Source organism: Alosa sapidissima, chromosome 10 (assembly GCF_018492685.1).
Source record: "Alosa sapidissima isolate fAloSap1 chromosome 10, fAloSap1.pri, whole genome shotgun sequence".
NCBI classification, from domain to species: domain Eukaryota; kingdom Metazoa; phylum Chordata; class Actinopteri; order Clupeiformes; family Clupeidae; genus Alosa; species Alosa sapidissima.
The window spans coordinates 9,953,463-9,976,962 of record NC_055966.1 but is presented as its reverse complement, the minus strand read 5'-3'; the positions used below and the strand labels follow the sequence as shown (position 1 = coordinate 9,976,962).

The window sequence follows — 23,500 nt, the reverse complement described above, 5'->3', positions numbered from 1 at the left end:
ATTTAAGAGAAGTTTCAATCTTCTTAGATGAAAATTCTGGAGGTGCATGAAAACAGAATATTGCAAGTATTGCATCGTCTCAAGCAATGTGGACGTTATCTCCTGAAAAGTGTAAGTCCTTTCAAACACCTGTGCATTACCTTGGACATATAGTGTCTGAAAATGGTCTTAAGACAGATTCAAAGAATCTTTCCAATTCCAAAGTTCCATTATACAGCATTTCACCATTTATAGAGTCTGTTATTGGTGGTTATAATCAGAGCTCAATTATTGTTTTGAAATAAAGCTTATACTTTATTTTGGTGTGTGTTGTGTTCATTTTTTACTGATCAACAAATTGATAGCCAATGAACTTAACTTAAGCTGGTTTCTATAAAATCGTCATTGCATACAGATGTGCAATGGCAATCAACCATTGAGCCTGTTGATGACACATTTTCATTGGCTGATCATTACCTTGACCATCTCAGTTCTTAGTAAACCCTCCACCTGTCTGCAGCTGATGCTAATGCCGTTGTCAGGTATTCTCCAGATGACTCAACAATGCTCTTTTCATATCTGCTTAAGAGGCACGCCACCGTGTGCAAGGAAGGACGGTCCGATTTGGCAGCTGGCAGGCCGATAAGTGGGGGGATTTCATTGTGACATGTCGTCAGGGCAGATTTTGAGTTCCGCCACCACCCATCTGAGCCTGGCCACGTTGAACTGGTTTCCATGGCGACGGAATTCTAATGACTGCACCCCTGGCCCTCGTCTCGCCAACAGAAAGAGTGCGACGCTGCATCCAAGCTTTCCCCCCTGTTGAGTGTGTGCGAGTGTGTCTGTGTGTGTCTACACCTGTTTCCCCAGTCTGTATAATAATATAGCCTATTCTATCTCTCCTTTTTTCTGAATGCTTGTGTGTGTGTGTGTGTGTGTGAGAGAGAGTATGTATGTGTACACTTGTCTGCATCCATCCCCTTCTCTGCTCTCGAGGACACAGTGGCAAGCGGTCCGATGGCCCCAACGGGAACGAGAATTAAAAAAACGGCCTCTCTCCACACCCTTAGTGAGCAGACAGAGAGTGCCACGGCTCCTGTGTTTAGGCAGACAGCCAGACCCCCTAAGCCATCATCCCTCACTCTCCTCATCACCGCCACCCTCACCATCCCCCCACCCCTCTCCACTCCAACTCTCTCCTCCGCTCCTCTCCAACCCCCTCCCCCTCACACACACACACACTCTCCTCTCTCCTCTCCTCAGCGGCCCGCCCCCACGTGACCGCTCCTGGCTGCTCATTGGTCACCAGCACACAGGCCTCTGTCCAATGGGAGCGGCGGACGGGCATAAACAGAAGCATAAGGCTGCATGCTTATGCCGAGGGAGCTGAGTGGTGTGTTCAGGAGCGCTGCTGAGAGGGGAGATGCTTTCCTTCGCGCATGAGTGAGCCCAGCGTCCCCTCCACTCGCTATTTTCCCCCCTTTCTCTCTCTCTCTCTCTATTCTCATTCCTTCTCTTTTTCTGGGACCATCTGCCGCCTTGCTCACTGCCTCAGAAGACAACACACTCGCTTGCTCCTCCTGCTCACCACACACAGGAGAGGGAAGACATGGCTTTGACACTCAGATGTGAGTACAAAAGGCTAGACTGGGAGGGGGGGTGTATTTTAGTGTAAACAAAGGAAATATTCTGTAGCTCCAGTACTGAATGACTGGAATAAAAGACTTTATCATATGAGATCACAGCTTCATTAAAACATTTGTCTGTTGTTGGATGATAGATGTGCCATATTTGCATTATTGTAACGGAGAGATGTAGCAGATATTTTGTATTTCCAGTCCTATCCTATGTATACCAAAACAAATGGCAGAAACATTTGGATAATTTAACTGAATTTAAGAATTTTTACTGGAATAATATCTGTTAGATAATTACAATAATGTACACATAGGTTTTGGTAAAACATTATGTGTAAATGGAATGATGTTTTTTAATATTTGTCGAGTTTGGCTTTACCTTTAGATTCTGAAGTGAAGTTTGGTTTCATATGAGGATGCCACTTTTCCCCTTCTTACTGAGATAAGGTGAGCCATATTATGTGAGCCAATTACATATTTTGCATTTTAGGAGATTTATTATGTGGGAGTGAATTTTATCGCTCCACTGTATTCAGGACTTAAAAGATGGCTAGGGCAATACTGACACAAGCCCTAACTGATGCAGTACAAGAAAATAGAAGGCAAGAAGCAACACTGACAAGCTAAAAATACTCCTACTCAACTCCCACTGTGTCAGAAACATATTGGGCAACTCCTCGGGGATTGTGTCTGGGATGCTAGGATGCTAGGTCTGGGATGCTAGGCACGGTATTGATTATATATTCGATATTGATTATATTGATTATATATTCGATATCGATTGACTTGAACACTTTCACATTTCTCTATACTGTGCATCATCTCTTACCAGACAAGTATGGGAATGCATACAACATCTAATCAATGGAAGGACAAGAGTTGTCTGTGTAAACAACAACAATAACAAAGACAACGTAGCAGCGCTGGTAAATAGTATGGAGGCTATTTGGAGGCTTCATCAGTGTAATAGGTTTAGACAGGCAGAAGCACACAGTTGAAAGGAGAGAATTTGCAATAAATTCTCTGAGAGGCCACATTGCAATTACCTTGACATTTCATATTCTCAGAGGGGGGGGGGCAGACTGTCCCCAGGTACTTAGTTAGAAAGTCAGATGGATTCAGCTGGAAGGATGTTGCCTGAAGTGCACTAGGTTTGGGGTGGGTTGGGGCAAAGATAGTCGGGCAAGGGAATGTAAAGGGAAGGGCCTTAAAGTTCTTCTTTGTTCATGAGAGCCTACTGTTTTGCACAGAGTGCTACAAAGGGTCTCTTTAAAAACCTAGTTTTATTTGAGTTCTGGGGATATTGCTTGACAACTCTATTGCTATGCCACGAATGGTTTCACTCTCATGTTGATGGATTCATCCATAAAAGATGCTGCACTATCTTCTAAAGCTGGGTTTGCCATGACTAAGCTGAGCATGGCAACTCAAACAGCCACTCACCTTACACCACACACCTCAGCTCCCCGTAAAACCCACCACACACAAACCACACACCTCAGCTCCCCCTCGCAAAACCCCCGCACACACACACATCACACACCTCATCTCCCCGTGAAACCCCCCGCACACACACAAACACACACACACACCTCAGCTCCCCGTAAAACCCCCTGCACACACACACACACACACACACACACACACACACACACACACACACCTCGGTTCCCCTGCGAAACCCCAGCACACACACACTCACACTCAGACAACACACTTCAACACACTTCCATTCCCCTGAGGAGCCCCCCCATGCACACACACTCACACACACACTTACACCTCAGCATGGCCGCCTCTCTGACCCGACCCTGACACTGTGGGGTGCGGTGCAGAACAACACTTCACATTTGCTCCTAGCTGCACACCACATGGCGCCACTCTGCGTCTAGCTCAGGAGGATTGTTATTTTGCCCTGCAAATGTGTGACTATGACTGACACCAGAAGGCTTATTCATTCACAATCTGCAATCTGTGGTGGACAGATTGCAGGGCAACAAAACATCATATGTTCAGGGGATGTGAAGTCAGAATGACGAGATAGTATTAGGGACACGTGGATGGGATAAATTGAATAATCTGTAGTTGCATACAGTGTATAGATTAGAAGAAGGAATTCGATTTCTTGAATCACTATGTGGTTATGGGAAGGTGCTGGTTATTTTCCCATTGACACGTGCGACGTTAAAACGTGACTTTGCCCTTTTCTTCGCTCTCATTAACAAGCTCGGCGCAGTGCAAATGCACCCTTCACAAGTGATTAAACTAAAAGCACGACCTTGTGTTCATCTTATTGTTAATTAAAGCCGTGAAATGAGATTCATGTCCTGAACACACAGACAGAAAGATCATGCCCCAGTTGACTTTACAAAAGCAGTTAAGCACTACCAGAAAAAAAAAACATGTTCCCTTCATCAGTACTTTTCTGTTGCGTTGACTTGAAGACAGGAGTTCCAAGTGATATTACATGTCCGAGCAGCACTGTGTATTTGACTACGCCCTGTTTATTGACCATTACAGTGATTGCTCTGGTACTTCCAGGCAGCGCCCCCACCCTAGTGTTAACAATGTCAGCAGGCTCATCCTAGGCTCATCCCCCCTGAGCATGTTTATCCAGCGGTGCTGGCGCATTATCGCAGTGGCTGACAGGGCCTGCCTGTGGCTTAATCCCAAATATCCCTTTCAATCCACTTGCCTGACAAAGGTCATGAAATGTAGCCCAGACAGGCACCTCCCTGGCTGCACCCACTGGGTTGGTTTCTCTCTCTCCCTCTCTCCCTCTCTCTTTCTCTCTCTCTGCGCTGGTATTCCCCAGCGAATGTTCGGAAGTTCCTGAGATCTGGGTCACCACTGTTTGTTCTGTGAAGTAAAGAGTATTATACAGAAAATACATTTGACAGAAATAATGACATTATCCCCCAAACCCCCCCCCCCCCATCTTTTGGATGCAATGTATTTAACGGTTTCTGTCGAGACAATGTGGATAGTTATTGCATGGTGTACCTTACTCAACAGCATAGAGGATATAATACATTTAGACACAATAGAGGCACTTACAATGTATCACAGTTTACACCTGAAGCTGTTATCCCCTCAGATTGTCTGGGAGTATCTTTAACAGTAAGGCATCTGAATACCTTTCCACAGGTGCTGATGGTGAAGAGAGAAGAGACCATGCAAGCCACCAGCGTCCAGCCCACCGCAGAAGAGCGTCTCGGGGGTGGTCATCGCCCCTCCCTGAAGTCCGAGAGAACCAACTCAGATGACCATCCGTCCCGGCCCCTCACGTAAGCAAACTGCAGAGCACAACACTTTGCACTAAGGGTTGCGTTCACACTAGACCGTTTGGTCCAGACCAGAGTCCACTAGAAACGCGTTGTTCACTAAAAAATAAATAAATAAATAAATAAAAATAAACCAGCAAAGAAATCTCCCCCAGTGTGCCGTGATTCTTCATTTTCCTTTTGGTCTGGGGTCTGTTAGAACTCCAGTGCAGTTTGAATGTTATCTGCTCCAAAACCAGGAAATAAACTCGGGTCAGCAAACAAAAATGTAATGAGAACGGAGACCAGCTGGGTCAGGGCAAGGGGGGGATACGGGGATACGGGGGCACTCAGATACGGTCCAGTTAAACCGACCCAGTGTGAAGGCAACCTAAAACAGTAGACTCATCAATTGTTTCATGCTGTTTAATGCTTTGTTTGCGCCTTAAAACATGACATTGTATGTACACACAGACCACACATGAGTGAAAACGCATATTGGCAGGCACAGGAGCGGTGTCAGGCCAGCTACGCTTTTCTCACTGTGTACCCCTGGAAGATCAAGGGTAAAGTAGGGCAAAAATATGAGAAAAGTCACGAGAGTGATTGAGTAGGTACTCTGGCATATGTTGAAAACAGTGCATGTCTGTTTTGCGGTGAAAATGTTCCACCTTTTAAAAGTAGGAAATCCAGATTGAAAATGTTCCACCTTTTAAAAGCAGGTGTAATCCAGATTGCGGTTAAATGCATCAATGGGACAAGCTTTCAGAAACAACAGAACCAGTATTAAGACCACCAGCTCTGCTTCTTTGAATCATGTCATCAGCAGCTTTTATAGCCTAGAGCTGTACAAATAGTTAGAGTATAGTCATAGTCAAGTTTATTTATATAGCACAATTTAAAACAACCTGTGGTTGACCAAAGTGCTCAAAAAAATAAAACAGATAAATAAATAGATAATATAAGACAAAATGAATCAAGACACACACAAAAAAAAACACAACAGGAAAATAGAACTAAAATAATATCTACATATATATAGCCTATAATTACATTCCACAATTCATTTAAAAGCCATTAATAGCATATGTTCTTTTAACTTGGCTTTAAAAGCACCAATAGTTGGTGTAGATCTAATGTGAAAAGGGAGGTTGTTCCACAACTTGGGCCCAGCTACTGAAAAAGCACGGTCACCTTTATTTTTTAGACGACTCTGAGGTACTGAGAGCAGTTGTTTATCTGATGACCTCAGAGTTCTGGGAGGGCAGTGAAAGTGTACAAGCTCACTTAGGTATTGGAGTGCTTGTCCATTTAAAGCTTTAAAGACAAAAAGAAGAATTTTGTAATCTACTCTAAATTAAATTTCACTGGTAGCCATTGCAGAGATTTCAAAACTGGAGAAATATGTTGTGTCTTTTTAGACTTGGTGAGCAGCCTTGCAGCTGCATTTTGCACCATCTGAAGTCGGGATAGAGTGGACTGGGTGACACCAAAATAAAGGAAGTTACAGTAGTCCAGGCGGGATGAAATAAAGGCATGGATCAATATCTATAGTATATTTTTAAGTAGATAAGAAATACTTTTTGTTTGTTTGTTGACATCTTATTATCATATATTGTATAATTTCATGGTCCCTAAACCTTTGATTTTTGTTAATGTGGTCATCGTTTGACTCCATTCAACTAAGTTTGGGATTGTTTTATACGGTTCAGTGTGCACACCACAAATTATGTCACAGAGGGGTGACGGGCAGTGATGAGCAATGTTTATCTGACGAAGTAAAAGTTTAGTACATTTCTAAATAAAATGGCAAGGCACAGCTTTTTGTGGCCAGAAAAGGTCTGTATTCACGCTGTCTTTGTACATCTGCCCCATGTGCTAAGAATATCTTATAAACGTATTCATTTTTCATTCCCTGAACCGTGGAAGCTACTGTCACATCCCTGGCTTTATGGCTTTACTCTCAAATATTAAAATTTTTGCGCAGGTTGATATTGCTTTGGGTTGAATTTTTATACATGGTCCATATCTGCCCACAGCGATAACAGGGTTTGTTCTGATGAGATGTGTGCATATGGTGTGTTAATAATATCCTGCGCGCGATGTGTATTTATTTATCTCCAAACATTCCACCCTCACTTATTGCTCCAGTGGGAACATGTCCCTGAGTGTTCATTGAACTGGACATCTTGTCAAATCTCCATGAGCTCCGTTCATAATTCCTCTCTGTTTGCACCTCTGGAAGGAAGTGTGATTTATAGTAGATACATTTCCAGTCTGACGGCTCTAATGGGCAGCATCATGGAACAGATTGAGATCTGAAAGGGAGCCACGTACAGTATGAATGTTGACGGAATAGTTTTTTACTGCCTAATTTTCTTTCCATATTAATCTGAATCCAATGTGACCTTTACTATTAATCTAGCCTTAAATTCTATTTTTCCTCACTATCCAATAGTAGTGCTATTCTGTGCTGGGGTGCATTGATTGACGGTTCATTGCATTTACCGGTAGGCTTTTTAATCATAACATATTTCCATTCATTCCCTTAATAGGGTCCCCTATTAGTGTAAAGTGAAAGAGCCCAACACAAACTGTTCCTCATAGCAGAGAAGAGAAGTGATGCCTGCTGCTCCCAGTTTCATTTCACCTCTTTAATTTGCGTTCTATAGTGGAAACATCATTAAGAAAAACAGCCATTGCCAACTTTCCCTTTTAGTATGATTGCCATCATTACCCCCATCCAATTTCATTCATCGTCAGCTTGCTACCTCATGTTACACAATCAGACTTCTAGATGGTTTATATGAGGGCAGTAAGGGCCCAAACCGTGTGGCAGCTTGCGTCAGTAGAGGTGATCCGTGTGTGTGTCTGTGCATGTGTGTGTGGTGTGTGTCTATGTGCATGTTTGTGTGCGTGTGTGGTTTTTTTTTTTTTATTACAGGGAGCTGCGGGAGAGAATCCAGCCGGAGGTGACTGAGCTGATCAAACAGCAGCGGCTGCACCGTCTATGCGAGGGCACCTGTTTCCGCAAGATCAGTGCGAGGAGGAGACAGGGTAGGACGCTCACTCAGAGTAGCGTACAAACTAATGTGGCCCTATGAAATCTAAAAGGCCCTACTGTGGCTCCAAATAAACACTAATCCCAAGACTTAAAGAAGCATAGTATTATCAAGATTTATGGAGTTACGGTTGAGATGAGTAGATGCTGTGATATTGTATTTTTGAATCAACCGTAAAAACTTATCAAACGTCAACTTATTTACAAAAGATTTTGAAGATGGTGGATTATAAGTAGTGACCTGGGGAGGATAATCTGTTTCTACAGCCAAGTAATAGCCATGACACTAATGCTTAACCTCTCTTTGTGGGCAACCGAGGGAAGCGACATTTGCTTTTGTTGTACTGTTTCTTTTAGCTTCCTGTATGTAGGACAGGGCAGGATTAGGTATTTAGACCTGGCGTCACCCTGCCACCATAAATCCATTTTGTATCATTCATAGTCATTGCAGCGGATATCATAGTTCTGGATGAGAGTGGAAATTTCTCTTCACAAGGATGAGCATTTTTCAAGCATGCTCTGTCTATGTGAGTGTATACAGAACACTTTTTCCATTCACCAAAATGTGTAAAGGGAATCCTCTGATGTGACTGGACAGAGGTTTAATCAGCTAGCTCAGGTGACTACAATATGTTTTCATAGATTTCCTTCATTTACCATGATGGTGGTGGATGGTAGCATGTGTATGATGGAGGCCAGCTAGTCTTATCAACTGATTCAGAGGATAAAGGGACGGTATGGCAGCTGGGAAACCTGACCCCTTTTTTGAGCTTTTGCCATGATGAGTCAGATTTGATGACACACACACGCGCGCACACACACACACACGTACACACGTACACACACACACACACTGTATTACTGCTATGAATATTGCTATGAGGGATTATTCTTGCACACACACACACACACACACACAAAAGAAAACAAAACATTGGAGAAGCAGTAACTCACTACTCTGTTTTTCTGCAGACAAGTTCTGGTACTGTCGCCTGTCTCCGAACCACAAGGTTCTCCACTACGGCGATGTGGATGAGAACACACAGGCACAAGTAGCCCACGATTCCCTGCAGGAGAAATGTAAGCACTTCTGCCAATTCCACATATCAACCTTGGAACAGGGGGAGTGGAAACAATGATTGATTGCGAATTTAATCTGTCAATTCTGGTTGCTAAAAGCGTTTTTTGTGCCTACCGGATTTGGCAATGAAAAGTCCATCATTAAATCAAGGTTTGACAATACTGCCAATAATGTATGTCCTGCAGAGAATGAGCCCAGTTTGTATATGTGAACACCATGCACCTGGCTGCTCGACAAATAATGACTGATTCAAGCGGTCGCATTAATAATCAGATCATTAATCACTGTTCCTGTTGTCGTTTATTAAATGTAACACGGTCATTTGTATTCTTTGATCCCGCCCGGTCCTATCTGCAGTGAACATTTCCGATATCAAGGCTGTGCTCACGGGCAAGGATTGTCCGCACATGAAGGAGAAAGGAGCGCTCAAGCAAAACAAGGTGAGCCATCTCTTTTTTTTAGCCTACCACAACTTACTTTACTTTCGCTCATTCATTGCTTGAACATACTGTATGTATGTGCATTTTGTTTCCCATTGGCATCCACTAATTGGCATCCAGTGGCATCCAAATCCATTTGTATCAGTTTGTTATTTGCTTGCTACTTCAGGCTACTACACCTTTGCCTGCTACATCCTGCTCAATTGTATAAATACATCACAAACAAGAATGTTATAAATAAATAAATTGAATGTGCTATATATAATTGAAGTAAGTTGACTTGGCGACCCATATAAGTAGCCTAATATACAAACAGGAATCCTGCGCCGTAAGCGTGCTGCTGAGGTGTCCTCACTCTGACCTCTGATGTGGAGAGGAGCGGGTTAGGTTGCAGCTTCTCCTGGCGGCAGCTCGCTTGACCGGAGCCGTGGGCCCCAAGCTGTGCGCATGACTCAGAGCTCACACCCCAAACAGAGACAGAGAGAGCCCCAGCTGGGTATCACGGCTCACTAGTAAGCAAGCAGCAGGCGCTTAAATCATTAGCCAGATTAGCTCGCCTAGCCGTAATGATAGCGGCCCAGTCATGAGTGATGCCCCAGAATCCGGCTGGAAATCTCACTTACAGCTCATGATTGTTGTTATTGTTTTTTTATATGTTTGGGCTTTTTAACAGGACAGTGGGGAAATGGGTGGGAAAGAGAGATGGGGAGTGGGTTTGGGAAATGGCCTCAGGCTGGACTCGACCCCTGGTCTCTATGAGCACTGAGCCCATACTAGGGGACGCCAGCACTCTGTGCTACGGCTTCTACCATGATTTCTCTTCTTTAAATTTAAACAATCCCATTCGGAAAACCAAACAGAAACCGTAAACATTTCCACAAGCCAGGAGCTGATATGACTGGTTACTCTGTAGCGCCAGCCACACATCAATGTCCTTGTTTTTGTAACATCTTGCCCCACTTTCCCAGCGGGAGCTGGCAGAGGACAGGTGAGATTGTGACAGATAGACCATCTGGCGCGTTGCATAAACTCAAGAAGAGATGTGCAAATGGAAACCAGGGGGTTGACGGATGCATTGTGAGCAGTTGCTGTTGTTGGATGGGTGCAGTGCAAGTCAGGGGCTGATGCAAGTGTTTCATCGGGTTTCAGGAGGTGCAGGAGCTGGCGTTCTCCGTCCTCTATGACTCAGAGGCCAGCCTGAACTTTGTGGCACCAGACAAACATGAGGTGAGAGGTGTGTGTGTGTGTGTGTGTGTGAGGGAGAGAGAGAAAAGGAGGGAGTGGGCATGTTTATAAATACAGATACCTAATGCGGAATTACAAAAGAATGGAAAAGTCAACAAGAAACGTCACATGCTAGGTAGTAAAACATTAAATGTTTTCAGGAGCAATATCTAGTGTGCAGACCCTATCCGTTTTTAATGACTTACATAAAAATAACAGACGAGATGCTGTTCAGGCACAGGGACAGCTCCCTTGGCCAGAGAAGGACCATTGTCCCGTCTTGAATTTCCCCTTGGGGATCAATAAAGTATCTATCTAAACAGGTGTTTGGGGGTACTACTAACACCACAATTATTTTGCCTTCTTAATAATAATTGTTGTACACATGATTTGGCTGAAAAGAACATCTTGAGTATTGTTACTGCTCCCTGCATTAGATTTGTACTCAAATGTAATGAGAGGTATCTTTGTATTTTGCTTTGTATATTTTAAAGGCACACATTTATGTCTTATAAAATATTGTTCCTACAGTACTGCATTTGGACTGATGGCCTGAATGCCCTACTGGGTAAAGAGATGACTAGCGAGCTCACCAAATCTGACATGGAAACCCTCATCTCCATGGAGATGAAGCTTCGCCTTCTGGACCTCGAGAGCATCCAGATACCAGACGCCCCTCCGCCGGTTCCGAAGGAGCCGAGTACCTATGACTTTGTCTACGATTACAGCCAGCAGACTTAAAGACAGGGGAGACCCCCAAACTGCCCCCCCTCCTCTTCTCCTTGCACTCCCTCCGTAGGTTTGTCATTGAGGAGTCCTGTAGGAAACACTCTTATCTCCTCTGCAAGGCTGTTGTGATAAGTGCGGTGGAGACGTGCCCGAGGCGTCTCGCTGTTCCGTTTAAACCCCTGGACCACTTTGACACAATTTCTCCTGCTGGGATTCCATCCCGGCTGCCCTGTCCTTGTTTCTCTGATAGTAATTGGACAAAGTGTTCTGTGACGGCCGAGTGTAGTCCCCAAGGCTGAATCCACACAGCTCAAGTGCAGAGTGAAGACGCCGGTCTGGACTGATGAGCAGGGACAGAGTGAGGCCAACGCTTTGCAATTGCAGAGACATTCAGCAAATTAGTTACATTTCACAAGACACCATGTAATAAGTATTCCAACACAATTCTGTACTTTTCTGACACTTAATTTAATTAAAAACCAGACAGCTGTTATGTAATGTCTTATTTGTTCTCAGTTTCACCTAACAACTTTTTTTGTGATGATTTAGAAATTGTCTACAGAGAATATGTCCAGAATATATCTTTCCACCAGTGAAGCCCCCAATCCCCATTGTGTGTGTGTGTGTCTGTGTCTGTGTGTCTTTGCGCGTGTGTGTGTCTGCGTGTTGCCTGGGCATGTCTGTTTACATTCCCAGTGCTTCACTTGTCTCCTCGTCCTGAATATGTCCTGATTCCTAAATCAGTTTGCCCTCATTGAGGCCACAGCTGACAGAGACATTATCAGAACACATTTGACAGCCTGTGGACACTGGTTGTGGAGATCTACATCACAGAGCATTACTTTGCATATTGTGAACCACCCACTCAACGTCTTACAGCCGAGCAGGCTCTGCCTCAACTTGTCTGGAATAACAATAGAACATAGGTTTACCCATGACAGTTACCTACTGGTTTAAAGGAGAATTCCGGTGTGATATTGACCTAAAGTGTGTTGAAACATGATACCGTGTGTGAACGTATGTCTCATAGCCCATCTCGGCTTGTCCCCTGCACTCCAAAATCTGGCGCTAGGTAGCCGATGCTACCAACAGCTTTTTCAATGGTGGTGCTTCGGCATCGGGCTAGCCATGCAAATAAATCACTGTTTTACACCATTTACGAGGCTCAATGTATCTCCACACTTCATTGGTAGACTTCCGAGGGCCCTGACATTTAAAACGAGACATTGAGAACTTTGAAAAAGCACTGGTAGTTTACTTACAAGACGATTTATGCAGACAGTATCTTCACGAAGTTTAGCGTTTGCAGCCATCTTGAATTTAGTCACGATAAGTCGAGCGACGAGTAAGAATGAACAGGTATGATAAAGGATCAGATTCCAAAAATAATTCAGTGGAAATGCATGGATTCCAGTTTCTTCCAGTAGCAGCAACTGCTTGAGGGTGGGCCAAATATTTTAAAGGAATGCTTTTGTAGTTGGAAAATCTTGACAGAACACAGGATGTTTGGCTGCAACAAAACATGTACGCTGAGACTCTACGGTTATGAAATGAACTGTAGGTAAATCCAAAACAACATAACATGTAATAATTACAACTTTATTTGGTAAGTACACCTTAGAACTACTCTGGTTTACTGCACATACGTTTTAAAGTTAAATGGAGTGACTGCCCTCTAGTGGCCATATGAGAAAACAGAATGACAACAATGAACTTCAACAACAAGGGGACATGACATTCCTTCATTTTGTCACTATAATTGCATTCTCAAGTATTAAAAATGTGCTAGCAGATTCAAAAGATCTCAAAAACCATAGAAACTATCTAAGGTCACAGCAGAGGGCTCGTTGATAAACGGTCCCAATGAGAAGTTTGCCTTCATATCTGGCCGCCACAGAAGACCCGATGACAACATTCCCATCATCTTCATATTCCTGGCTTACAATTGGCTGGTCAGAGTGAATGTTCTTAATCCTGATCACCTGGGACATGTGGAATATGTAATGATGTCTCAATATTTTACTGATCACCTGGGACATGTGGAATATGTAATCATGTCTCAATATTTTACTTCAGTTTCCTCAACAGCAATCTTTGATATGATTATGTAATTGAGATGTTCCCATCAATCCACATCTTAATGATATTATATGTATTATTATAACTACTACTATTAAGTGAACACACACACACACAATACTTACTTCAGATCCAGGTGGATCGTTGGGATTATCCAAGGCAATTTTTGCTCCGTTTGGGTGACACCCCAGCCATAGGTCGCCAGTGTCAAGATCCACTTCAATGTTGTCGCAAAGTGAATCCACATTGATGGACTGCATTTTTTTGGGGGGGGGGGGGGGGGATAACAACATTTGTGTTCAACATTGCACAACAGTAACTACTACATTTAAGGATGTTGGGAGGGTGTTTCCATTTTCATAGACAGCCTCTTAGAGCTTTCTTACCTTGACAAAGACCAAGAAATCTCTTTTCTGAATCTCCAGGACATCAATTTCATGGTCAAGAATATCAGACACATACAGGTACCTGCAACATGCAGTGTAAAAACAGTTGACTGATATAATAGTCAATCAATGCACCCTCCGTATTCAAACTGAGTTTAGATGTTTTGCTATGATGTGTATTTACTATGAATACATATAACCAGAGGTGGGACCAAGTCACTGTTTGGCAAGTAACAAGTAAGTCCCAAGTCTTAGCAGTCAAGTCCAAGTCAAGTCCCAAGTAAAGACATACAGTAGAAGGGCGAGTCGAGTCGAAGTCCCAATCTTTTTCAAGTCCTGAACAAGTCATCATTTACTCTTCATTTAATAACGGCATTATTGGACTATCAATCATAATTTTAACATATCAATCTAATCTACAGTATATTTTTTATAAATACAGATTAAAAGATGTTCAATCTTTCTGTCTGGAAATATTTTATGATATACGCATGCGCCCAAACACCTTTAAAGTATTGTGTGTTGTCTCAGAGAAGAAGTGAGATTGAATGATGGGTTTGAATTGTATTAACACAGAAGGCACCACTGTGACCCTAAAGTTGGTAAAGCGCCTTGACTAGTGAGGCATATGAGCATGAGCTGTGTGGATGCCTGAAAGCAGTGCTTGAGTGGATGTCAGTTACAGTATGTCATCATTTTCCTTTAATCACAATGAGACTTAATATTTAAATAAAACAATGTTTAATCTGCATTACAAAACTACATTACAAAAACAGCAGAGTGGAAAGAAAAATAGAGGCAGTTATTTTACATTTTGCGGCGTCCACTGTAAGGATAAGTAATAATTTAGGGGCAGCCGTGGCCTACCGGTTAGCGCTTCGGACCTGTAACCTGAGACTTGCCGGTTCGAACCCCGACCTGTAGGCACGGCTGAAGTGCCCTTGAGCAAGGCACCTAACCCCTCACTGCTCCCCGAGTGCCGCTGTTGTTGCAGGCAGCTCACTGCGCCGGGATTAGTGTGTGCTTCACCTCACTGTGTGTTCACTGTGTGCTGAGTGTGTTTTACTAATTCACGGATTGGGATAAATGCAGAGACCAAATTTCCCTCACAGGATCAAAAGAGTATATATATACTTATACTTATAATTTGGCTGATGGCATTTCACTGCCCAGAGCAGTTGAGAAAGCTGATGGCTCTGACACTCCCGGTAACACAGGGAAAAAAATAGTCTACTAGGTCAACAAACATTATCAGATCAGGATATAGGTTAGCCCACTTAGTCCGGTGGCAAAATAGGACAATCTTGGCCGTGATCGGTGTGTGATTTATTTAGTTTCTCATGCAGACCGGATGGACAGCCAGTGCCGGTTCAGACCTCCATGGGGCCCTAGGCAAAATCCTGCTAAGGGGCCCTTCTACCTTAACTCTGAGGACCAAAATGTAACCATTTTATATATATATATATATATATATATATATATATATATATATATATATATATATATATATATATATATATATATATATATATATATATATATATATATATATATATATATATATATATATTATCTGACACCTCAGTGCTCCCAATACAATCATCCCACCCCATTTTGGGTGTCTACGGAAGTTACCAAATATAGTGTTTTTCCCCCATAAAGGACCTTCACAGCTAAATGCCCATTTTTGGGTCTGGGCTGTTTGCTTTAGATACTTGCTGTACATATCCCCTTACAAAAATAACTGCAGTTTTTTGCATACGTTCAGTTGTAGGCTAAACCTAAACCATGCTCTTCCTTGAAACACCTTTGTTGAAATGCAAGGTTTAGGAAAAACTGCATTTTCTGGGTTTCGGGGGGCCCAGCGCAGGGGAGGCAGGGGGGACGAGTGTCCCCCGGGGACCAAACAAAAACATTTTCCCTTAAAGTCTAGACTAGTGTGGCTACATGCGCACCAAGTTTCATGTGCCCCCTGGGTTTCGGGAATAGTTGACCAAATTCAGGAAGTAGATGACCGGGGGGGGGGGGGGGGGGGGGGCAATCCCTATATACATTATAATAAATGTTATTCATGCATTGATACCATTCATGACATTATATCAAGTCCACAAGTCAAATTATAAAGATATAAAGATATATATAGTATAAAGATAAACATCACAGATATATAAAGTATAAAGATAAACATCACAGACACCATCAGCACAGGGAATCCAAATAACAATAACACAATTGTTTATATTGTCAGCTGTTAGAACTAACCTGTGATCTGGGGAAATGTTGATGCCGTTGGCTGAAGAGATGTCCTTGGCCACGACCTTCACCTCATCTGGACTGTAATACACAACATTACACCACGCCAGACCCAGGATGGTCACCAGCATATTCAGGCCCTCATAGTCATGCTGAAAGTAGCGATCATTGGTGGCATAGAATCTATCCACTCCAACGGCAACAATATCATTTACACTGTAACAGGAAAAGGAGAGAATGTAAAATATGTGACTCATGCACAGTAATAAGGGCAACACAACTACAGTCTTTATTCATTTGAGCAACACATACTTATGGAGCAGATTGTGTTCAACATACTTATGGAGCAGATTGTGCTTAACACATACTTATGGAGCAGATTGTGTTCAACATACTTATGGAGCAGATTGTGCTTAACACATACTTATGGAGCAGATTGTGTTCAACATACTTATGGAGCAGATTGTGCTTAACACATACTTATGGAGCAGATTGTGCTTAACATACTTATGGAGCAGATTGTGCTTAACACATACCTATGGAGCAGATTGTGTTTAACATACTTATGGAGCAGATTGTGCTTAACACATACTTATGGAGCAGATTGTGCTTAACATACTTATGGAGCAGATTGCGCTTAACACATACTTATGGAGCAGATTTTGTTCAACATACTTATGGAGCAGATTGTGCTTAATGGTCTTGATGTGCACAATGGACTTCTTCTCCTCAAAGAGTTGAAAGATCTCAATCTGGCTTTTATGGTGCGGATGATTCACAACAAACAAGTAAATTGATCCATCTAAATGAAATGTCAGATATCAGGGAATGATTGTAAAGGTTAATACAATACTATTAACTATAGCATCATCAACTTTAAAGGTAATGAGGCAAAATAGACATTATGTTATTACATGCAAAGCAATTTGGTTTGAATTGAAGTTTTTGTTCGAGTATGACCACATAAATATAGAGGATGCTTTCCTACATGTCCCAAATCTTTTATACGCTGAGCAACCCCTGATGACCAGTCAGTCTTTCATGCAATCCTTGCGGGGAACAACAGAACACACTCCGTACCCTCATCGGTGAACACACTGATGCCATGTGGGTTGAAAGATTTCTGGTCCAATTCTCCTTCAATGTGAAGAGGCACAGGTGTCAGGTCAGGATCCAGGAGATCCAGGGTATAAATCTTCCCAGGGTCATCAGAATAAGATGGCATACCCGGATACTTTAACCCCTAAGGCACAGGCAGAGTGTAGTTATGTTGCTGTAAGAGGGCATGTCATTATTGCTTATCACTGCTTTTCAACATGCGCAAGCTTGCCCGCAGTGACCACGCTGATTGGCTTATGATGAGTGACATGTCTTTGCTGGTGAGTACAGTGAAAGAAGAGAGATAAATAGGCTAAATAAGAAAATAAATATGATAGGCTACAAAGCAAATAGCCTAATGGAATACACTACGAATTATGCAGAAGGCCTATCTTTGCAACGTTTTGAGGGAAATTCTACCAGAAATGCACATTTTCACTTGAAAATCCTGGGGGGGCTATCCTTATTCTTGAATCTTAACATTGAGTCATATGGAGGCAATATTATATATGAGGAAATGAGGAATGCCTATTGTGCCATCTCTAGGGATGTTTTTACTCTAGAATAAAATGCATTTTTGAAAATAACTAAAAGGCTATTTGTCAGGCCCCGTCATATCCCATGTATGGCAGTTATAGCGCCTGACGGCAGTTATACAGTAGTGCCTGTCAGTCAATTAATGGCCATTTCTCTGCCAGTGAAAACTTGGGGACAGTTGTAGGCTAAATTTTTATTTATTATGACCGCCGCGATATAGGTTTAGTCAATTATATACATTTAGTCAGTTAAGAGTTTTGTTTCTTCCGGATTTTTTTTTCTTCAGTAATTTTGTGTCAGCGATTTTCAGGACACTGAAAGACCAAGGTGCGTCTTTGTGGACGCAGCTCAGTAAGTGTTGTGGTTTTAGCATTTTAGACTGCAAATAATTAGATTATGCATTGGGTAAAAATAAAGAAAGCATTATATGGCAATTAGCCTATGTTTTGACATACTGTGCTGAGAATGGCTAGTCCGTCTCTAAGGATAGTGATGTCTTCTGCTCCAAATTCTGCAACACAAAAATAGACTACAGTATTGAGACAACCTCCAACAAAGTTATCTCACTAATAAAATATGGTGTTCACATGATCAACTGCCCAAAATAGCTAGGTTACGCTACACCCCACTTCAGGCAATTCCTAAGAACCTACCCGTCTTAATAGCCTACTTACTACTTCATCAAGTAGAATTCAAGAGCAGTTGTTCAAATACCTACCGCACACTTACCTATGCCCTTAATCGGATGACACTTGTGCAGGTGGTTTCGTTTGAGTTCACGACTTGCAAGTGATAAGTGACTGCAAGGAAAAATAAACTCCGGTCATAACTCGTAATTGATTATTTTCCATTAGCCTTTTGATCTGCAACGCGTTTTAAGGCTATGGAATAGGTAGGCTTGGCCTATACATTTTAAAATCTTTTTTAACTTTGTCAACCTATGAGCTGAGCTTTGTCCTATACTTGCACAACCTAGGCTACTTCCTTCCGTGGCTGTCACACAGACATAGGCTACGTTGCGTACTCATTCTGCCGTAGCCTAACACAATTCAAAACAAACAACGATAGACAGAAATACAACAGACAGAAATACAATAGAGATAGTTAACTATGGTTACACACTTTAGAGCATTCAGTCGCAATCCAACAAACACTGCACATGCCAGAATAACTACAGACCAAACGAGACATCTCCCCATGATTGCACAGAAAATACCATGGCAGGCTTGCCTATTAGGTCATAGGTTAACTATTTGCCAATGATCGGAGTCATCGGACCATCCCTAACCTGTCAGCCCGAAATCTGCACTGCTTTTCAGTGCATATTAAAGTATACAGATATACAAGCAGGACAACACACTTCATTCAGATGTTAATGATTCTTTGAAAATATCTATTTATTTCACATGAATAAATGTATGGCAGATATTTCTTTTAAAACCACAAAAAGTAGCTCCAGGGATGGGCAGTATTTCTAATACATGTATTTAAAGTAAATATTTTAAATCCAAAATACTATTTTGTAATTAGTATTTTATTGAGATGATGAAAATGCCTTCGTATTTTGTATCAAAATACTTGTGATACAAAGTGTCACTGAGTGTTGTGGATTTTTTGTATTTTCAAAATACTGTGATGACATCTAGTATCTATAAAGCACAAAATCTGTCTCTGTCTGTCTGTGGCACCCTCACATGGTCAAGCCCCTCTACTCCAGTAGAGCGTTTATTATGACCGCCGCTAGCGAAGCGGTCATATTGGGATTGTCAAAGTTTTTTTTTTTTTTTTTCTACTATCTACTTCCTGAATAGATTGAGGATGATTCGTTGTTTGGAGAGCAACACAATTGAGATCAGTGCCCTGATGAAAGAGAAAACCTACAATTAATTAATGTTGTCTAAAATATATTGATTTGTCATATTGTTTTGTTGAAGGTTGATTGTTTATAATATCAATAGATCTTAAGACTTTTTCAGGATAGGCATTCTAAACAAACATGTTAGGAGTCATTGGAATATGAGTTTTTCTGGGGCAAATAGTGGCTGTCTCCCTTCACCCTAGCTTCTGTGAGCAGAAAAAACAGCCTTGCAACAATGGCGCGTAAAGGGGGAACTCAAGGTCAAGCTGAAAGAGGCAAAGGAGAAATACAGAAGGAAGAGCAGCTGCAGGAGAACAGCATGATGCAGGTCTAGTCTGGGAGGGCAGGCCATCACAGGCTGCAAGAGGAGCCCCCCCCCCCCCCCCCGGTAAAAAATTAAAATGCAATATTCTGCTTTAATCGCCCTATTTTCAGTTAAGATGTTCAGAACTGCACCAAATGTTATGTGTATTATTGACCTGGCATTCTCTGGGGGTATGCCAAGTTTAGTAGAATTTCATCCATAGGGGAGTCTAAAAAAAATTAGGTTATGTGTACATTTAGTGACTGTACACTCATTGGCCTGTAGATGGCGGTGCACACATATACACATGCACACACACACAGGCACCCACATACTATCGGTATTAGAACGGCCGATACATAATTACAAATTCAGTAGGATTAAAAGAAAGCCAAAATAAATATTCATCATCATCATCATGGCTGTATTTCCAGTATTGGCGATAAGTAGTCGTTTGTCCACTAGATGGCGCATCGTTGCAGTGAGACGTAATTTTGTTGGAAGTTAAAAGTGGGTTGGAAAAACAATGGACGCTTCCTACAAGGACTGTAGTTTACCAGAGAACGTCTAATAAGGATAGGATGATGTTCACATGAAATGTAATTCCCATTTCTTCTTGAAGCCGAAATAAATCTGAGGATGTTTATCGGACATGCTTGGTTTTTACTGCAGGTACGTTAATCTTATAATATCAATAAGGACCTAGGTAATGTTACCGTTAGCGTTGGTTGAGTGATGGAGGCCAATTTGATTGATTGCATTTGTAGAAAACTATAAATGCGGTTATACCAAGCAAATTGATAGCAGCACTGTAATTGTATCTTTCGACTGTCATTTGTTGCACGTGCTACAAAAATCATTCTGTGCAATGGAAGATTTACCAACGAAGATTTACCAAACGAAGATTTACCAACGTATTAGGGCCACACATGAAGGAAAAATATATTTTTGCCATGACGAGATTAAACTCAACATGTCGACTTTAAAGTCGCCATGTCGACATTAAACTCAACATTTCGAGAATAAAGTTGAAATATCATGTCGACTTTAATCTCGACGTGTCGACATTAAACTCAACATTTTGAGAATAAAGTTAGTTTGGAGAGAGAACGACCGCTCGGGACGATGAAAAGGGAGGACGAATGAAACAATGCAACAAGTGCAACAATGATTCAGAGTGTTCGACTGCAACAATGATTAGACATAGGCCTATATCATGTGGACAAAACATAGAACATATTAACCTACGTTGCTCAGCCAAATACTTTGCTGTTAGGTCCTTATCACGGAGTTACAGGCGATAAATGCGATGGTCAAAAGTAGCCTAAACGTCATAGCGGTTTATTTATTTATAGGCCTATTATTAAAGTGTTGTTCTAAACATTTAGTTGTTGCATCTAAATGTTCAACTTCATGCTTATGCACTAGAGGCATACTAGGCGCTCTCCCCAATCCTAGACTTTCACGTTGCTTGTTTGTAATGGATGCAAAACAGCCCATTGCTGAATGTCTATGGAGGGACGAATGAAGCTGTCCTCCCGACCACCCCAAGTAGCCTACTTGCACACATATGCACACAAAGTGCATAAATGAAGTGCATGCACACATATTCTCTCACGGGATCAAAATAGTATATATGCTTAGGCTATACCTGTGTTTCTAGCCTCCTATAGGCTACGTATTGCAGGTGAGACATGGAAAAGCAGTTTTAGAAAAATGAGTTTTGCCATGTTCTCCTATGGAGAGTGACGCCCGTGGGTCATGAAGGGCAGTTATTTGGATGTGCAGTAGCCTTAAAGGAGAATTCCGGTGTGATATTGACCTAAAGTGTATTGAAACATGATACCGAGTGTGAACGTATGTCTCATAGCCCATCTCGACTTGTCCCCTGCACTCCAAAATCTGGCGCTAGTTAGCCAATGCTACCAACAACTTTTTCAGTAGTGGTGCTTCGGCATCGGGCTAGCCATGCAAATAAATCACTGTTTTACACCCATTTACGAGGCTCAATGTATCTCCACACTTCATTGGTAGACTTCCTAGGGCCCTGACATTTAAAACGAGACATTGAGAACTTTGAAAAAGCACTGGTAGTTTACTTACAAGACGATTTATACAGACAGTATCTTCACGAAGTTTAACGTTTGCAGCCATCTTGAATTTAGTCACGATAAGTCGAGCAACGAGTAAGAATGAACAGGTATGATAAGGGATCAGATTCCAAAAATAATTCAGTGGAAATGCATGGATTCCAGTTTCTTCCAGTAGCAGCAACTGGAATCCATGCATTTCCACTGAATTATTTTTGGAATCTGATTCCTTATCATACCTGTTCATTCTTACTCGTTGCTCGACTTATCGTGACTAAATTCAAGATGGCTGCAAACGCTAAACTTCGTGAAGATACTGTCTGTATAAATCGTCTTGTAAGTAAACTACCAGTGCTTTTTCAAAGTTCTCAATGTCTCGTTTTAAATGTCAGGGCCCTCGGAAGTCTACCAATGAAGTGTGGAGATACATTGAGCCTCGTAAATGGGTGTAAAACAGTGATTTATTTGCATGGCTAGCCCGATGCCGAAGCACCACTATTGAAAAAGATGTTGGTAGCATCGGCTAACTAGCGCCAGATTTTGGAGTGCAGGGGACAAGCCGAGATGGGCTATGAGACATACGTTCACACTCGGTATCATGTTTCGATACACTTTAGGTCAATATCACACCGGAATTCTCCTTTAACCACGTAAAACAGAGTGAAATAACATTTTGTATAGAAACATTATATCATTGGATACATATATTTTTCTAGCTATTTAGCCTAAACGGCATAGTATTTCCATAACCGCGAGACAGCACTTCACAATGACGGCAATGTTAACAGACAAGACGCAATCTATCTGAATATCTGCAATCTATCTGAAATAACACCTATTTGAAGCCCATTTTTCATGTAACATATTGTGTATTAGTGTAGGCTACATAGCTTAAACTGTGAGGCTATGTTTAAACAGTAGGGCCTATTGCGAGTTTAATGTCAGCATGTCGACTTTAAAGTCGACACGTCGAGATTAAAGTAGATATGATATTTCAACTTTATTCTCGAAATGTCGAGTTTAATGTCGACATGTCGACTTTAAAGTCAACATGTCGAGTTTAATCTCGCCATGGCAAAAATATTTGTTCTCTTCATGTGTGGCCCTAATACTCCGTCGTAGTTTTGCCTATACATGCGAGAGACTGAGACGCCTGTTTATTTTGTTTTAAGTGCGTGCAGGGTGTGAGAGGGGAATCGATGTGCTTTGATTCCAGCTTGGTAGTTGTAGTCTGTGAAATTAAAAAGCACGTGTGTGTGAAGTATCCAAACAATGACACCTTCATTTCATTATGGCTGCTTTAGCAACACACCTTAAGCTACTGTGTAGTGGGTCCCATTTAGAAGTGGCTACTTCATTCGCGCTTTCCTTGACTCGTGGAGCTGCGTGAATTTTATTACAACTTTTCGCCACGATATGGCAGTTTAAGTCCGCTTGATACTGTAAGGCGTAAGCCATTGGTTTCCAAAGGAGATTTTATT

General features: G+C 41.9%; 2 protein-coding genes across 2 annotated transcripts; one reads left to right on the top strand and one right to left on the bottom strand.

The window, feature by feature from the left end:
• Window positions 1-1,273: 1,273 nt before the first annotated feature.
• LOC121720697 (engulfment and cell motility protein 1-like) lies at window positions 1,274-11,907 on the top strand. Its single transcript, XM_042107051.1, has 8 exons — window positions 1,274-1,607; window positions 2,002-2,063; window positions 4,764-4,903; window positions 7,824-7,936; window positions 8,913-9,020; window positions 9,379-9,461; window positions 10,611-10,688; window positions 11,217-11,907. The coding sequence occupies exons 3-8, from the start codon at window positions 4,770-4,772 to the stop codon at window positions 11,424-11,426; spliced, it is 726 nt and encodes a 241-aa protein (XP_041962985.1). The 5' UTR covers window positions 1,274-1,607; window positions 2,002-2,063; window positions 4,764-4,769; the 3' UTR covers window positions 11,427-11,907.
• A 1,090-nt stretch (window positions 11,908-12,997) lies between these two features.
• Window positions 12,998-19,044, bottom strand: LOC121720696 (serum paraoxonase/arylesterase 2-like). The gene is made up of 9 exons (XM_042107050.1): window positions 18,890-19,044; window positions 18,497-18,567; window positions 18,223-18,278; window positions 17,213-17,375; window positions 16,808-16,934; window positions 16,142-16,348; window positions 13,880-13,961; window positions 13,619-13,747; window positions 12,998-13,396 (listed from the first exon to the last, which is right to left on the bottom strand). The coding sequence occupies exons 1-9, from the start codon at window positions 18,964-18,966 to the stop codon at window positions 13,235-13,237; spliced, it is 1,074 nt and encodes a 357-aa protein (XP_041962984.1). The 5' UTR covers window positions 18,967-19,044; the 3' UTR covers window positions 12,998-13,234.
• Window positions 19,045-23,500: the final 4,456 nt, after the last annotated feature.

Bases quoted from the DNA above. Each gene is read 5' to 3' on its own strand.
- LOC121720697 (XM_042107051.1), top strand. From the start codon at position 4,770: ATGGTGAAGAGAGAAGAGACCATGCAAGCCACCAGCGTCCAGCCCACC. The intron at 4,904-7,823 runs GTAAGCAAACTG...TTTTTATTACAG, and splicing joins CATCCGTCCCGGCCCCTCAC to GGAGCTGCGGGAGAGAATCC. The intron at 7,937-8,912 runs GTAGGACGCTCA...GTTTTTCTGCAG, and splicing joins CAGTGCGAGGAGGAGACAGG to ACAAGTTCTGGTACTGTCGC.
- LOC121720696 (XM_042107050.1), bottom strand. From the start codon at position 18,966: ATGGGGAGATGTCTCGTTTGGTCTGTAGTTATTCTGGCATGTGCAGTG. The intron at 17,376-18,222 runs GTATGTCAAAAC...CCTGTGCCTTAG, and splicing joins GACTAGCCATTCTCAGCACA to GGGTTAAAGTATCCGGGTAT. The intron at 13,748-13,879 runs GTAAGAAAGCTC...AAAAAAATGCAG, and splicing joins ATTTCTTGGTCTTTGTCAAG to TCCATCAATGTGGATTCACT.